Below are 17,635 nucleotides of genomic sequence, written 5' to 3'. Positions count from 1 at the left end.
GTATGTCCAACTGGGCGTGTATTGTGTTTTTAACTGGGCGTGTTTACTTGTTTTACTAACTGGGTGTTGTGAATAGAAGTGTATGATGCTGACGAATCAGTGACCAATCAGCATCATGCACTCCTCTCCATTCATTTACACAGCAGAATCGCGTTCTTACTAAATCACGATGTGCAGCCACATACACAGACCTTACCGTTAATCAAGTGTCCTGATAATGAATACACATGACCTCCAGCCTGGACGTCATGTGTATTCAGAATCCTGACACTTCTGAATCTTTTCTGTGAGATTTCCAGCAAGGGAAACGAAATCTCGTTTACCTCGTAATCTCGCGAGATTACGCGTGGCTTGCTGGAATCTCACAGAAAAGATTCAGAAGTGTCAGGATTGGAGGCTGGAGGTCATGTGTATTCATTATCAGGATTATCTTGAATAACGTTAATGTCTGTATGTGGCTGCACATCGTTCTAGTAAGAACGTGATGCTGCTGTGTAAATGAATGGAGAGGAGTGCATGATTGGTCACTGATTCGTCAGCATCATACACTTCTATTCACAACGCCCAGTTAGTAAAACAAGTAAACACGCCCAGTTAAAAACAATACACGCCCAGTTGGACATACGAAAAAAAACACGCCCAGTTGTCCATTTCAAAGCTCATTTGCATATATATAAAATAGCTCATAACTTGGCCAAAAACAAACGTTTTAAAAAAAACAAAAAACTTTACTGTTCTCTACATTGCAGCGCCGATCACATGCAATAGGAGATAGGGATTTGAGAATCTGGTGACAGAGCCTCTTTAAGTAAACTAGTAAAAATCTGATTTGCACTATGTAGTACACACCCACATGGTTTTTTTTGTGGCATGAATTTATCCAAATTTTATTCATAGAATTTTCCCTACTGACTTCAATGATAAAAAAAAAATATATTAAAAAAAACAAAAGCACAATTTTCCACAGAAGCAGTTCTTTTTGCTGTGTGTTTTGCAGTGGATTACCCAGCCTGCTGATATGCACAAATGGGCCTTAGAGGCCTCTGAAAACAGAGAGGCCCAGAATAAATAATTCCTGCAGTCATATACACAAAAATCAAGGTTCTCCTCTTACCCCTCTTACGCAATTTAATGAGAAGTGGGAATTTCAGGTCTGCTGTGTTATAAGAGACGTCATGGTGCTTTATATAACACATAATAAATATCTGGGAAAACTGTGATACAGAACATACCTATATTAACAACCAAGTTTTGATAATGCTCAGTAGAAATGTAACAAACGTGGTTTACAATATCTCACATTCTTAAACAATCACAACTTTGTAAATAAAGTTCTGAATTAGATGTAGTTAAATACAGAAGGCTCTATTCACCCTTTTTTGTCTAAATGCTTCCAGTCCCGTTTTATGTTTTGTTTTGTTTTTTAACAAACGGATAAACTTCCCCAACGGAATGTTAAAAATAAGTAATATGGATTATAAGCATAGGAAACAGGAATGTGATCCATTTTATCATCATAGTCCAACTGAGGATAAGTGTAAACATAGCCTTAGTGGTAAGTGCAATACAGACTAGGAAAGAAACTGTACCCGTATTTTAGATCTGTAATATTAAGTGCTTAGTGATCAAGTCCATACAGGATAAAATCAATGTCCGCTCCGGTCCTAAAATCACGCTAAAAGTGATCACTTTTGAAGAATGTTAGTGGAGTGGACTGACCTCAGACCGTACAGTAATTAGACTTTAGTGTAACAGACACAAGTATTAACGCTTCGTTTAAGCACACACTTATTCCTTGAGGACAGTGCAGACATTGTCAGAATGTCAATGTTTCAGACTCAAGGATACAACGAAGAAATATAAATATACAGCACAGCATAAAATCCAAATGTCAGCAACACAGAAACCTTGCAGAGCAGCACTTAGGTTGAAGGACACCACAAGTGTTAGCCCATACATCTGTAGATTTTAGACAATCCTCTACTTGATCACATAGCTCATTCTGCAGTACTGGAGTATAAAACCAAACGCTTTAAAACACAAGAGTAAAATAGTGCAAGTAAAATCCAATAAAGCAATAAGACTAGTGTGTCTTATGTGCTGTCTTAATCTGCCCTGATTTCCCGTGGGAAATATATGAAGGTTGACCTTATGTGTATTTGTGGTTCACATTTGACCCTTCTTCTTTGGTAGATATATGTCCAGTACTTGATTCATAATTACCAGTGCAGGATAGAGGGGTAAAGCAATGCAAATATACCATACTGGTCCCTTTATCTGCGCTTGAAACCAGTCAGAACACATGCCTAAGAGAACAGTGGACGTAGAAAGAAGGTATACTAAAAGACCAAAAGTGGCATGATACAGTTTGAGTCGCGATACTGCAGTGATTCGGGCCAAACGCGGGAAAAGAAGTGCAAGGCCACAAATAGCCTGGCAGCATGTAGTTATTAAGGTGAGCACCCCTAGCATGCTGTGCCAGGAGGTTAGATGGGATTGCTCACTGCGGTTTTTGCTGCATATAATAAACGCTATACCTACTCCAGCAAAAATTGGCACGCAGAGTTGTATAAGCCAGTGCAGACGAGTCTTGGACTTGCGGGAAAGCGGGCAGAATGGTGAGGTTTCAGGAGACAACAGCAATACAGCTTCTGTCATACATAAGCAATACTGCAAAAAAGAAAAATAAACACTTTCAGAGGATAATAAAACTAAATGCATAGCAAATGATAAACCTATAAGTAGGTACAAAATCAAAAGTTTTCATTTGGTGGGTTCGAATAATTTGCGATTAACATTTTTTTTTTTTAAATACTACGCTATCCTGCTCTAAGTGGGCATTAAAAACTGGCAAGACTGAAACCTTTAACATAACTTAGGATGGATTCATGAGGTTTACTTAAAATCATAACCCTTTTATCTGCAAAACTCAAGATATGTCAGACCAAGCCATGTTTCTCCAATCTTCATCTGTCCTTTTGTGTGTGTCTGTTGCAGCACACTACTGGTAGATGTATGGGTACCCTTTGTTCTCCTTGGCAAAAGTATATCAATATTTTGAATCTATTCTTTAACCCCTTCAGGACCAAGCTCAGGCCGGCCTTCTGACGTCATCTTGACGTGCGTGACCGCCACTACAGCCTGTGATTGGCTGCAGCGGCGAAATGGATGAAATGTCATCGCTGGAGGCCGGACAGGAGGAATGTAAGTATGAACTTATTTTTTTTATTACATTAAAATTGTATTCTCTGAGCGCCGAGCATGGTACCGTCCAGGGTGCTGAAAGAGTTACCGCAGATCAGTGCAGCCCATTAACTCTTTCAGCACCCTGGACAGTACCATGCTCGGCGCACGGAAACGGAAACACGGAGTGCACACGGCCGCTAAAACGGGCACACGGATCCGTCACAAACGGCCGTGAAAACGTGTCGGAAGTGTGCACGAGGCCTTAGGCGTTTCACAGGACTTGAAGCAATGTGGAGGTGAAATTTACAAATATTTTTTTTTTCTTTTTCAGAAATTAAATTTTAATCCATTTTTTTCTGTAAAACAGCAAGTGTTAACATAACTCAATATTTATTGCCTAGATTCTGCAGTTTTTAGAAATATCCCACATGTGGTCCTAGTGTGCTAATGGATTGAAACACAGACATCAGTAGTGAAGGTCCACCTAGTGGATTTTGGGCCCTTCTTTTTATTAGAATATATTTTAGGCATCTTGTCAGGTTAGAAGAGGTCTTGTGGTACCAAAACAAAGGAAACACCCCAAAAGTGACACCATTTTGGAAACTACACCCTACAAGGAATTAATCTAAGGGTGTAGTGAGCATTTTGACCCCACGGGTGTTTTATAGATTTTATTAGATTTGGGCTTTGAAAATTTTAATCTATGTTTTTTCCAATAATATGTAGTCTTAGCTCAAAATTAAAAAATTTTCAAGGAAAAGGCACCCAAAAATAAGTTACACAATTTTTCCTGAGTAAGGCAATACCCCATATGTGGTCGTAAACTGCTATTTGGACACACAGCAAGGCTGTAAAGGGAAGGTGCGCATTTTGTTATTTGGCGTGGAGATTTTACAAGATTCGTTTTCGGACACCATGTTGCATTGCACTGGAGGTACCAGTACAGTGGAAACCCCGAAAAATTATCCCATTTTGGAAACTACATCCCTCAAAGAATTCATCTAGAGGAACTCCATTGGCTGAAATGCAGCCCCAAACTTGCAAGGAACCTCCACCATGCTTCATTGTTGCCTGCAGACACTCATTATTGTACCGCCCTCCAGCAAACAAACTGCCTTCTGTTACAGCCAAATATTTCAAATTTGGACTCATCGGTCCAGTGTACCTGCTGACATTTTTCCGCAACCCAGTTTCTATGTTTTCGTTAATAGTTGAGTCGCTTGGCCTAGTTTCCACATCGAAGGTATGGATTTTTGGCCGCAATGAAGGCCACTTCTGGCCAGACTTCTCCGAAAACTAGATGGGTGAACCTGGGTCCCACTGGTTTCTGTCAGTTCTGAGCTGATGGCACTGTAGACATCTTCCTGGGTCTTTGATCTGTTGTACTAAGTTGTACTCCTTGGTCGACCACTGCATCTGCGGTTCTCAACATTGCTCGTTTCTTTGTGCTTCTTCAAAAGAGGTTTTTGGAGCTCAAATTTAGCAGGAATGGTTTGTGGAGGCCATGTCACATTTGCTAAGCCCCTGAAGGATCAAAACAGTGGCCTATTTTGGAAACTACACACCTTATGGAAATTATCTAGGGGTACAGTGAGCATTTTGACCCCACAGGTGTTTTTCAGAATTAATTGGAATTAGGCTGTGAAAATTAAAACCCTACATTTTTTTCACATAAAATGTAGTTTTAGCTTAGTTTTTTCATTTTCACAAGGTCTGAAAAAGAAAAACTACCTCAAAATTTGTGAATCAATTTCTCCTGAGCACGTCAATACCCCATATGTGGTCCTAAACTGCTGTTTGGGCACACGGTACGCCTCAGAATGGAAGGAATATTTTTTGTCATGCATATTTTGCTGGATTGGTTTTCAGGGGCCATGTCGCATTGGCAAAGACCCTGAGGGACCAAGACAGTGGAAACCCCCTAAAAGTGACGCCATTTTAGAAACTATAGACCTTAGGACATCTCCTGCTAGAGGTAAAAATAAGTAGTATTTTTGGGGGGATTTTGCGTGTATTTTAATTTGTAATTGTGGGGGCATATGTAAGCTGTGCGAGTACATCAGGGTATAATAAGGTGGTATAAAAAAATAAAAGGGTACATGAATAATAAAATTAATAATTCATACGTGTGGTACACTTTAAAACACTCCTTTATGCACAGGCCAGGTTTTTCTGGGCAGGTGTCACACTGATAAGTGGTGTCCCTTATTAACCCCCTTTTGGAACACACTCCGCACCATTTTTGGGTTCTTCCCTGCTTTGCAGTTTGGGGAACATTGCTGGGAAAGTGCTGCCCTGGTACAATACGGGCACCCTAGCTTCCAGCAGATGTGCTTGGTCCCTCTCCTTCCTTGTTTCCAAATAGCAGTGCCTTGATAACTACCTCTTGAAACTGAAGAAATGTCCCTGTCCGGCCTGCACATCGGGATAGCACGTAAGCGTTATACAATGCCATCTGTACAATGTGCATGGCCACTTTTTTGTACCACGCCCTTGTCTTCCGCATTGAACAACACGACTTCAGCACTTGATCGGAAAGATCAACCCCTCCCATGTATTTATTATATCCCAGGATGCAATCTGGCTTGGGGGTCACTGTACCGGTACTTCGTACAGGGACAGGGACGCTGCCATTCCCATGTATTGTGGTCAAGAGAAGGACATCCCACTTGTCCTTGACAAACAACACGTTCTCGCTGCATAATGCCCTGCTCTCACCCCTTCTGAGACTTTGGCCAAGCAGGGTTTTAAGGAGGCCTCTCTGGTTTTTGTGCACGGTGCCGCATGCTGCAGTATTTCTGGTGAAGAGGCATTTAAATAATGGGATGCTGGTGTAGAAGTTATACTCATAAAGGTGTTAACCCTGCAGTGGGTGCACCAAATCCCACACTATTTTCCCACTAAATCCCAGGACATGTGGGGCATTCTGGAGGTTCAAACCTGGAGTCCTTCCCTTCATAAATCCGAAACCTGTGGGTGTACCCTGAGCTACTCTCGCACAGCTTGTACATTTTTATCCCATACCTTGCCCTCTTACTTGGCAGGTATTGGCGGAATTTTAGCCTCCCCTTAAAATGTACAAGGGACTCGTCTACTGCAATGTTCTTTTCGAGGTGCACACTTCTTGAAATTTGGTGCTAAAGTGATCAATAACTGGCCTGATTTTAAATAGGTGGTCATATGTGGGGTGATGCACTGTGGGGCGGGCACTGTGCATTATCAGTATAATGCCAAAACTTTTAAATCGCTTCAAAGCGAGTCTGGTTCACGGCCATGCGGTAAATTGGAGTGTTGTACAAAACATCTGTACTATAGTACTGCCTAATCTTTGGCTTCTTTACTAGACCCATATGCAGCTCCAGGCCCCAAAATGTCCTCATATCCGCTGCATCTACGGGGGTCCACCTGAGGGGTCTAGCATATGATGACGTGGGGTTCTGGGCAATAAATTCCTGGGCGTATAAATTGGTCTAGGCCACCATTAAATTCCCAAATTCCTCACTAAAAAAAAACCTTTAAAAAAATCTATTTCTATGAGGCCTTCAGTCTCAAAATTAATTCCTGAGTTGCCCAGGAAATCAGGTATCTGAGGCTGATAATTTACAGGGGCTGGGTCTCCACATGAGCTCAGTAATTTGGGAGGTTTCCTCAGCTGATGATCTGGCGCGCCTTTGCGGAGGTTCCTCATCAACGGATGATGAGGAAGAAGACGAGATGTATGGGGCAAATTGCTCTTCTCCCTCGCTGGCCAAATCAGTGTCAGAGGCCAGGATGGCGTACGCCTCCTCTGCTGAATAGACCCTTTGGGATGATTGGGACATTTTTATTAGGGGGGTGTGTTGTGCTTTTACACGTGTATAGATGTACAAAATAATAAAAAAATTGAAAAATAAAAAGTACTGAATAAACAAAAAACAGATAAGGCAATATGAAACTGCAAAAATAGTTCTGACACTGACACTAAAAAATGATCCCTTACTGTAGTATAAAAAATATACCACAGTAAATAAAGAAACTATAAAGTTACGCTATGTAAAATTTAGTGAATGACAGTAAAAACCAAACTGAACGTCCATCAAAAACTGACACTAATCCTGTAACGCTATTTGTGCTAAAAAAAACTATAGTAAAAGAAAATTACTGTGTAAAATTTAGTGAACGAACTTCAATAAAAACCAAACTCAACGTCCGTCATTAAGTGACGCTAATCCTGTAACGCTACGGTATCACTAACTGATGCTAACGGAAAAACTGTAGTATAAAAAATATACTAAAGCAAATTTACACTAACTCCCTACCTAAGCAGGTACTAGCTACACCTAGCTATATATATATATATATATATATATATATATATACATACAGTTTTATAAAAGGCCAAAAAAAACCCCTGCTTAAACAACTTACCACGGAGGCGGATTATAGACCGCAGGGCGCACACAAAAATGTGGTGCTGTAATAACCGGCCCAAAATCAAAAAATCTGCGCCAAAAAATGACGATCAGTGCTGGCGGTCACTGATCAGTGCTCAGCGGCTGCATGGCACACACACGGAGATGGTGCTGTTAGAAAAATGAAAAATAAAAAGCAAAAATAAAAACCTGCGTCAAAAAATATTACTGCAGATGCTGATCAGTGATGGAGGTCACTGATAAGCGCTCAGTGGCCGAAGGACAGGGAAGGGTGGTGGGTGAGAAGGGTCAGGGACAGATCACAGTGCTGCTGCTAAAAAAAAACAAAAAAAAAAAAACAGCAGCAGCACAGATGCGGATGATGATTATGATGACAGAAGGATGCAGGAGACGACGATCGCCAGCAACACATGCCTCAAAAACGGTCAGTATGGTCCTCAATAGGTATGCACCAGCTCTGTTCACCGCTCCTAATTGGAATGAGGCGGGCATGGCTGGTGCAGGGTGTTTGAAACACCCGCAATTGCTACGATTGGTCGGTCTGTTAATTGAACATGTAACCTCGATTATGGTTAGTGAACAATTATTTAGGCCACACCCCTTTTTGCTACGTCACCGAATTCAAGTTTATCCCGAGCCCGCTGTATACTACTGTATATAATATATCACTTGACACTACCCTACACAGTATATTGCCCCCATAGTGCTCCTCACACAGTATAATGCCCCATAGCTGCTCCCACACAATATAATGTCTCTATAACTGCCATCCACACAGTATAATTGCCCTATAGCTGCCCTCCAAACAGTATAGAGCCCCCCATAGCTGCCCCCACACAGTACAACGCCCTCCATAGCTGCCCCCACACACCAGAATGCCCCCATAACTGCCATTCACACAGTATAATGCCCCATAACGGCCTCCCCACAGTATAATTCCCCCATAGCTGCCCCCACACAGTATAAGACCCCTATAACTGCCCTCCACACAGTATAAAGTCCCCTATAGCTGCCCCCTCGCAGTACAATGCCCCATAGCTGCCCCGACACAGTATAATGCCCCCATACAGTCCCAATAGTGCATCATAAAAATAATAATATACATATTCACCTAACCGCATTCCAACGACGGCTCAGCGCAGACAGGTACGATGAAGTCACAGCCTCGCGTCCAGCGATACATAGTGAATGATAGAGCAGGTACCTTACGGTCCCCTGTTCTACCATTGGATTCAACTGTATTTGCGTCCTGAAGATGGAGATACAGTTCAAAACCGGAAAAAAAGAATTGATAAAACCGAAATGCACAAGATGACGTCTGTTAATTGGGCTAAATTTCGGTTTCTTTTTTTCGATTAATTGCCCAGCCCTACCCTCTAGCATTGGAAACATTAGGTGGATTTTCTGAGAGAAAATCATAACAAGTTTCTAGGCACATAAGCAGCCATATCTAGACACATGAGCAGTTTTGTGTATGTTTTGAATGATCTAACAGAAAAATTAAATATTCATTTGTGAGACAACCCTTTAAGGCCTTATACACACACAAACAAAAAACGTATTTCTCATCAGTGTGCTGTCCGTATTGACAACGGACAGCACACTACCCATACATGTCCTACTGTGGTCCGTTTTTGTGGACCATACTTGCCCATTAATGTCTATGGGTGAGTGAAAAAAAACGAACAGCTGCTAAAGAAATGCAGAAAAACAAAAAAAAGAAACCAGGAAGAGCTGGCAGAGGAGAAAAAAAAAGGAACCAGAAATAAGGATTACACATGGAAACCACATAGAGGAAACAATGACATTCATTTAGATGCCAATTTTTCTTTTTTTTGTGTGGACCCAAATCGACATGCTTATGTGATTTTTATTTAATGGTTGTATGCTCTGGAATCGAAAAAAGCATTTAGGAAATTTGAGAGGAAAAGTAAAGGATAAATATAAAACATGTAGCACTTTTGATATACTTACAGCAACAGCCATGAACACAGGATGCCATGAGAAGAGACCTGCGCAGAGGAAGAAAGAAAGGTTATTAGCCATTTGTTTGTGTCTTTTCTGTCTTTTTTTCCTTTTAACCCCCTGGAGACGGAGCCAATTTTAGTTTTTTAATTTTCGTTTCTTTATCCCCGCCTTCCAAAAGACAAGAACGTTTCATTTTTCTGCCCATGTAGCTGTACGAGGGCTTGTTTATTGTAGTACGAGTTGTAGTTTTTTACAGCACCATTTAATATACCATCTAATGCACTGGGAAACTGAAAATTAAATTATTTGTGGGGTGAAATGTGCAAAAGCCAATTGTTAACTTTATTCTACGGGTCGATATAATTATGGAGATACCAAAATTATATAATATTTTAATGTTTTACCACTTTTACAAAGAAAAAACGATTTGCTGAAACAAAACTTTTATTTGTCGCCACATTCTGACAGTCATAACTTTTTTATATTTTTGTCAATTGGGCATTGTGAGGCTTTTTTTTTGTGGGTACCATTTTGGGGAACATGCGACTTTTTGATAACTTTTTGATCTTTTTTTTGCGGGACCTAATGTGACCAAAAAACAGCAATTTTGTCATTTTGAATTTTATTTTATTTTTTTACAGCATTTACCATGCGGGTTAAATAACAGTATATTCAAATAATCCAGACTTTTACAGACACGGTAAGACCAGTTATGTTAATTTAAATGTAACATTACATTAGGGGTGGGTTTTGAATTTTTTGTACACAAAAAAGAAAAACTTTTTTAACTGCACTTTAGTTTTTTTTATTAGCCCCCCAGGGGACTTAAACCAGCGACCGTTGGGTTACTTGCAGACTATAGTGCAATACTAATGTATTGCACTATATTGTGATTTTGACATAATAGAATCACAAAGATGGCAGACTTAGGGGCCTTCATTAGGCCCCCAGACTACAATGACAACCTTTGGCACCCCACGATCGGGTCACGGGGATGGGGGGGGGGGGGTGTTGGGCTGTTGGAGGGGGCCGTCCCCTCTTTAAAACGGCTTAGATGCTGCGGTCGTGCTGACTTCATACCAAGTCTACTGTGAGGCTCAGTGGCCAGAGTGAAAACTGCAAGATTTTAGGATAATTTTTTAATATAATGACAGAAAATAAAAAAACAATTAAAAAAATCACCAAAAATTAGTAAAAAATATGTTTATCATAAAAACTTGGATTTAAACAATAGGTCATTTTGTGATAACACATTCCCTTTAACCTCAGTATGCCCTATGCCTATAGTTTTTTTTTGTTTACCTTTTAAAACTACATGTAAAGTCTGCTAATCTCAACTGCACCACTATCGCACTATGTATTAGGCTTTAGTCTCTTAGATAAACAATCATTGTTGGCTTTATTTAGGGGAGGCAGAAGATGACTGTTTCTTAGGCTCATAGCAATCATCTTCTATCTGAATTCTTCCACCACTTCTAATAATGACAGAATCGATTTCTATAGGCTCATTATCTAACATTGCAGTCTTTCTGAGAATTGAGATAACTGGCCAAGTGCCCAATATCTCTACTTTAACAACTGCTGTGTTGCCACCTTTAATGTTATTATTTTTGACAATCAAATTTAAGGGCCTGTTCACATCAGCGTTGTCTTTCCGTTGAGGGGTTCCACCTGAGCTTTCCGTCGGAGGGACCCCTCCACGGAAAGGCAAACGGAAACCTTAGCTTCCGTTTGCATCACCATTGATATCAATGGTGACGGAAACTTTGCCAATGGTTTCTGTTTGTCACCGTTGAGGAAGGGTTCCATTGTTTTGACAGTCGACTGCACTATTGATTCCATCAAAACAACGGAACCCTTTCACAACAGTGACAAACGGAAACCATTGGCAAAGTTTCCATCACCATTAAGATTAATGGTGATGCAAATGGAAGCTATGGTTTCCGTTTGCCTTTCCATTGAGGGCTTCCCCCAATGGAAAGCTCAGACGAAACTCCTCAACGGAAGCAACGCTGATGTGAACCTAGCCTAATAAGCTGATTGATTCTCATATTTTACCTCTAGGGTTAAGGCCCATTTACACCGGCCAACTATCAGGGAAACGGGCGATCACAGCCAATTGATTCGTTTGGGCAGGCTGCGGGAGAGAGTACAGCGCAGTGCTTCCTCTGCAGTGAGTCTGAGACAGTTGTGAATGCCGCGGCGCCCGGACAATATCAATGTCGCTGTTGAGCAGCCTCCTGGAAACATAGAGAAGCAAGCTTTGACTACGATCTTGTCTTAACCCCCAATTTTCAGTTTTTAATTTCGTTTGTTTACCTCAGGCTTTTTAACTTTCGACTTCCTAAATCAAATCTATTTTTTTAAATTTACTGGTACATTTGCGCTCTACTAAAATTAACATAGATAGATATTCTTTTACGAGGCACAGCTTTATATCTCTGACTGACCACAACTATTGAGCGAAAGGCATAAAATAGACTTTAGAATGTTACACAATTATTATTTGTACTTACTAGTTCCCGGCCGAGCAAGAATAACTAAGAAGATGGTGAACCCAAGTGCAAGAACGTGTGCCAGAAAGCCGCTGAATCTGCGCAGACATCTGTACAGCCAATAATCGGGGACTCTTGGAGATTCTGCCCCAGGTGGAGCATACAGGGCGGACACTTCAGGCATATCCTATGAAGCATTTACACATTCCTTGAATATACGGTCACATTTTCCACACAAAGTAACATATATTCAAATGTACACACTACTCTGGGATAAAGTACTAACAGTAAATACCAGTATAGGCTGAACTTTCGTCCCACACAATGAAACAGACATACAATAAAAACTTTGTATGTGTTATTTTTATGGTGCAATTGCACATGAGGCTCTCAACAGGACTAAGGAAAGCGTTTCACTTTATAATTTAAGGGCAAATTCCTGAACAACAACCTGTGGCTTGAATTCTGAAATCTGGCGTCTTTCTCCCTTCTACTGAATACGTAGCTTTATTTTCAGCATTTAGGAGATGATTTGTGTGTGCTGGCGTTTTTCTATGCAGCTTTTTATTCACAAATAAATCAAGTATATTGCTAAATGACTTAATTGCACTAGATATCTGAAATAAATTGCGCCGCCTCAACCAGCGCATTTCTGTAAGCTGTGCTGGCATGAAAGGGGTTATCCAGGAAGTGCTAATGAAATAAATAAAACAAAAAAGCAATACTTACCGATCCTTGCCCCGCCAATCGAGCACTGAGGCTCTGGCGGCACTCCCGATGGTTGTTTACATGCACGTAGCATATGACCACTGCAGCCAATCAGATGGCTCTGCGGGACTCACTGGTGACTAATTTTATTTCTCATATGATGCCAGAAATACAACATATGGCCGCTGAGCCCTCTGATTGGCTGCAGTGGTCACATGCTATGTAAACAACCACCGTGAGTACCGCTGGAGCGTCAGCGCTAGATTGCTGGGGGCAAGGATAGGTAAGTGTTTCTTTTTTGTTTTATTAATTTCATTTGCAGCCCCTAAGAAAAAACTTTCACTCTCCGGATAACCCCTTTAAATAACGCTGGCCTAACCCTAGACATAATAGAATTCTCAATTCTCCTATTTAAAGGGGCTGTCCCCTTTTTATTTTTTCTATTCATTTATTTATAAAATTGGAAATCATACAGATTTCTAATATACATGTATTTGAAATTCTGCTCACATACGTTTCTTATATCAGTACAGTTGTCTCTGTCTAAAAATAAAAAAATGGTATAGCCCATAGATTTGTCCATAAAAAATCACCCATAGGATAACTGAATGAACAGTCATGTGACCAATGACATTCAGGTAACACTGTCCAGGTATATGACAGGTAAATAGTAGATAATTGAGGAGAAGAAGTTATAAAGTATTTCTACGTACAGCAACATCTCATCATCATGTTTGTCCGTCTCTGTGAGGAACATTCTTGCATTCTTGTCACTTAGGCCTCATGCACACGACCGTAACCGTGTGCACGGCCGTGATTTTCATGTCGGCCGGCTGCGGACTGTCAGCCGCAGGCCGCCCTCAAATCGCGGGACATGCACATGGCCGCCGCCATTGTTTTCAATGAGCCCGGACCGCGCAAAGACCGCAAAAACTACGGTCGTGTGCATGGCCCCATAGAAAAGAATGGGGCCGCAATTATCCTGTGGATTTTCGGGGGAATTGCGGCCGCAAAAACACGTTCGTGTGCATGGGGCCTTACTGTTTTCTCTGTGTGTTGTTTTTTTGAATTTAACTTTATTTACAACATGACGTCACCTAGAGACAGGCAGTTATTTTATAAATCATATAGAGACGGTGATTATTTAGGCTACATTCACACGACAGTGAAAAACGGCCGTGTGACGGACTTTTTTTAATGGCTATCACACGGCCGTTTTCATAACAATGAAGAGCTAAGGGTGTATTCACATGGCCGTTTTTTTTTTAATGACCCATGAATATTGTCTGTCAAAAAATAGGACATGTCCTATTTTTGGCCGTTTTCACAGCCAGTGCTCCCATGGAAGTCAGTGGGTCAGTTTTTACCGGTTGTTTTTCAGGAAACAATCCTTGTAACGGCTGGTAAAAACGGATCCTGGCCAAGGACCCCCCGCACACAGCACTACTTTAAGCGCTGAGCCCGGGTAAGCCCTTGACATTACGGTCTATATAAGGACAGTGAAGTCAGGGATTTCAACAATGGAATCCACGGCCAGAACATCGCAAGATCTCTGGCCAGGGACTCCAGTCTTTTAGATAGAACCCCTCCATGTAGATAGCTCCCCCCTAACCGGAAATAGCAACGCCCCATCACCTGTAGATAGCGCCACTGTAGCTCCCTGTAGGAGCAGAATCCCCGGCAGCCAGTCCCCGCTCTGGCAGGGGATTCGGCTGCTGGAGAAGCCCCCTGCTGTACAGTGACGTCAAGGGGTTACTCCTGGAGCGGAATCCCCGGCCCGCTGTGGCAGGGGATTCCGCTCTCCTGAAGTCACTGTCCATATATGGACAGAAACGTCAGGGGCTCCATCTAGGAGCGGAATCCCAGGCCCGCACAGGCAGAGGATTTCCAATCTCCTGACGTCACTGTCCATATATGGACAAAAACGTCAGGGGCGTCTCTATGGGCGGAATCCACGGCAAGAGGAATTGTGCTGCTACAGCGGCGCTAGCTACAGGGGAAGTGTGGTCTCTACAAGAGGGGTGCTATCTACAAGGGTACTCTGGAGCTGTCTACATGGGACACCGTGGCAATATCTACAGGGGACACCGTGGCACTATCTACAATGGGGACTGTGGCACTCTGTGGTCACTATCTATAGTGGGCACTGGAGCACTATCTACAGGGACATTGCAGCACTATCTACCTGGGCACAGTGGTGTTTTCAGTGGGTTGGGAGAAAAAAAAAACCTGACAAATGAAATACATCCTTTTTTTTTTTTTTTTAACGGCCATGAAAACTGATGAAAAACGTCCATTAAAAACGGACAGACGATGGATGAAAATTTAGAGAAACACTGATGCAAAATGGCCATGAAAAACTGACAGTTGATCAGTTTTTAATTGCCATTTTTTTGCAGTGTCGTGTGAACGTAGCATATCATTATTCCACCATAAATCCTAGTGACATAGTCCATGCTGCCCCAGTGTGTGTGTGTGTGTGTGTGTGTGTGTGTGTGTGTGTGTGTGTGTGTGTGTGTGTGTGTGTGTGTGTGTGTGTGTGTGCCATGACATGCCATGTTTAGTCATATTCAGTTAGCCTGTGGATGCATTACCCTGGACTGGTCTGTGAGCGATAACATTGTACTGTGACAGTACCATTCTACTGTAAGAAAGGTATGTAAGTAGAATTCCTAATACATGTATATTAGAAACCTGTATGATTTCCTAGTCTACAAATACATTAAAAAAATTAATAATAGAAACTGGACAACCCCTTTAAGGGTATATTTAGGTCCGCTACACTATTAGCCAATACAGCACAAAACAATATTTGGATTATAACAGCTACAAAGAATACAGCAGACACATCGTTACAAATTCTCAGTATTTATGAGGGTAGCACTCCCCGTCCCTCATCAGTAATGGCTGCCACGTATAACAGCCGTCAGTCACTACGCTCTATGGGTCACCTATTGTTAGTCTGGTATTTGGAACTTGTTCCACAGCTTTTGTTGGCCAGAAATAACTAAAGTTGACAATAGAAACTCTATAGGGGAACATATTAGGCTGGGTTACCACCACATCTGTGGTTAATATTCAGCGGGGCTGTTTGAAACGATTCACCTACCTATGCCCAAGACGTATGCTTAAACAGTTGCCATTGACTCCTATTAAAAACAGATACATGTCACACGGCATACATTTGTCTATTGAAGTCTACGGGCACGTGAAATGTATATATGATCTATAGCATGCATATACACTAAACATGCACCACAGACAGTGTGAGCCCAGCCTTAGGGTTAGGTGCACACGTAGTATTTTCAGACGTATTTCGGGCGTTTACAAACATCTGCCCATTGATTTCAATGGAAAATACGGCGTTCTGTTCCGACGGGGCCTCATTTTAATTTTTGGAGCCATTTTTCATTGGCTCTATAGAAACACAGCTCCAAAAACGCAAGTGGCTTAAAAAACGTCTGAAAATCAGGAGCTGTTTTCCCTTGAAAAACAGTTCTGTATTTTCAGACGTTTTTGATTTTGTGTGTGCACATACAAGCCCTATCAATCACTCGCAACATTTTACCTATTTTCATGTATTACTGCTTGACAATAGATGACAGCCATGTTGGGAGTTGTAGTTAAACATCAGCTGAAGAGCTACAGGTTGTATGCCTTTCTACTATATCAATAAAGTGCATATGATACTAACAAGCCCCTCAGAAACCCACGTTCCACATATATATATATATATATACACATTTGTTAAAAGAAGACAGACAGGAGAATCCTACAACCGGATTAAATATATAGAACCCGGTCATGTGATGCGGGTCACCAGTCCCCGGCATCCATATCGTGCACATCGACTATAACCATTTCCACGGATGTCGCCAGTCACTTAAATACCGTGTAGGGTCCGCGGATGTTTAAGCAGCGCCGGATATCATTCAGTCCACAACTTCCTCGATGTACATTTCCTGCTTTCCCTGTCAGACAAAATGTACCGGCGGCAATAGCGCCACCCAGCGGTCTCCTGTGCTACGGTAATGGAAAGATGTCAGAGGCTCCGAGTGTTATCTATCGACAGGTAAAAAAAAAAAATGCCCTTTGTGCCAAGTGCCCTAGTAATATTTACGGACAATTAGACAATGCCCGGCTGTTAATATGTGACCCTGTTTTTTTTTTTTCTTTGATATTGTCTCATAAACTAACTTTTGGAAAGTGTCAAAAAGCCCAGGTATATTATATACAGCAGAACATTTACCTCTCACCTTGCCACCAATACAATGCCAGTCAAAGTGTCCCATAAGGGTAGGCTCACTTTTTTTTGTGTGTGGTTTGTTCGCTGTGATTCACCACAGGGCACCCCCAGATGGAATTTTAAGCATTCGTTTTAGGGCATATATATGGCAAGAGATGCAACGTATGGAAAATGGTAACAGAATTATGTGTAATTTACAGAGACTGAATAATATCACCAAACAGTTTCTAATAGGCACAACATACAATAATTAAATACAATGACTCATGGTCGACATCTCAACGCCATTTTGTACGGGCCAATGATCACGTGAACAAGCTTTCATATGAATGGGCCGGCCTTAGGGGTGTGCGACCTGTGCCATTGCACAGGGCGCATCACTCCAGCAGGTGGAAGGGGGCACTGCGCTGGCTCCCCCTCTTGTTTCAGAACAGGGTTGCTAACCATCCGTTAATTCACGGACGGTCCGTGAAAGGACTTTTGGCAACTGTCAGTTGTGTCATGAATAAATAACAAAAATGTGTCCGTGGTTTCTATTTACTTTTTCTGTACAAAGTTTGTTACAGGAAGGAGAAGTATGTGCCGGGTTACACGCAGGCTGTGTGATGACCTCATGAAGT

General features: G+C 41.6%; 1 protein-coding gene across 2 annotated transcripts; it reads right to left on the bottom strand.

Annotated features, from left to right (window-relative positions):
• Window positions 1-803: 803 nt before the first annotated feature.
• CYB561D1 (cytochrome b561 family member D1) lies at window positions 804-16,732 on the bottom strand. 2 transcript variants are annotated; one of them, XM_075850654.1, is made up of 4 exons: window positions 16,661-16,732; window positions 12,083-12,248; window positions 9,573-9,610; window positions 804-2,670 (listed from the first exon to the last, which is right to left on the bottom strand). In XM_075850654.1, exons 2-4 carry the CDS (start codon window positions 12,243-12,245, stop codon window positions 2,167-2,169), a joined length of 705 nt encoding a protein of 234 aa, XP_075706769.1. In that variant the 5' UTR covers window positions 12,246-12,248; window positions 16,661-16,732; the 3' UTR covers window positions 804-2,166. The 2 variants fall into 2 exon arrangements, with proteins under 2 accessions (XP_075706769.1, XP_075706770.1); XM_075850655.1 differs by lacking the exons at window positions 12,083-12,248; window positions 16,661-16,732 and adding an exon at window positions 11,625-11,800.
• Window positions 16,733-17,635: the final 903 nt, after the last annotated feature.

Source organism: Rhinoderma darwinii, chromosome 2 (genome assembly GCF_050947455.1).
Source record: "Rhinoderma darwinii isolate aRhiDar2 chromosome 2, aRhiDar2.hap1, whole genome shotgun sequence".
Lineage (NCBI taxonomy): Eukaryota > Metazoa > Chordata > Amphibia > Anura > Rhinodermatidae > Rhinoderma > Rhinoderma darwinii.
Note: the sequence above shows the minus strand (reverse complement) of the source record. Positions and strands in the feature narration are given on the sequence as shown.

What these genes read in the sequence shown, in the direction of transcription:
- CYB561D1 (XM_075850654.1), bottom strand. Translation starts at nt 12,245, where the DNA reads ATGCCTGAAGTGTCCGCCCTGTATGCTCCACCTGGGGCAGAATCTCCA. An exon ending in TCTTGCTCGGCCGGGAACTA is followed by an intron (nt 9,611 to 12,082) that starts GTAAGTACAAAT and finishes TCCTCTGCGCAG; the next exon opens with GTCTCTTCTCATGGCATCCT. An exon ending in CTGTGTTCATGGCTGTTGCT is followed by an intron (nt 2,671 to 9,572) that starts GTAAGTATATCA and finishes TCTTTTTTGCAG; the next exon opens with TATTGCTTATGTATGACAGA.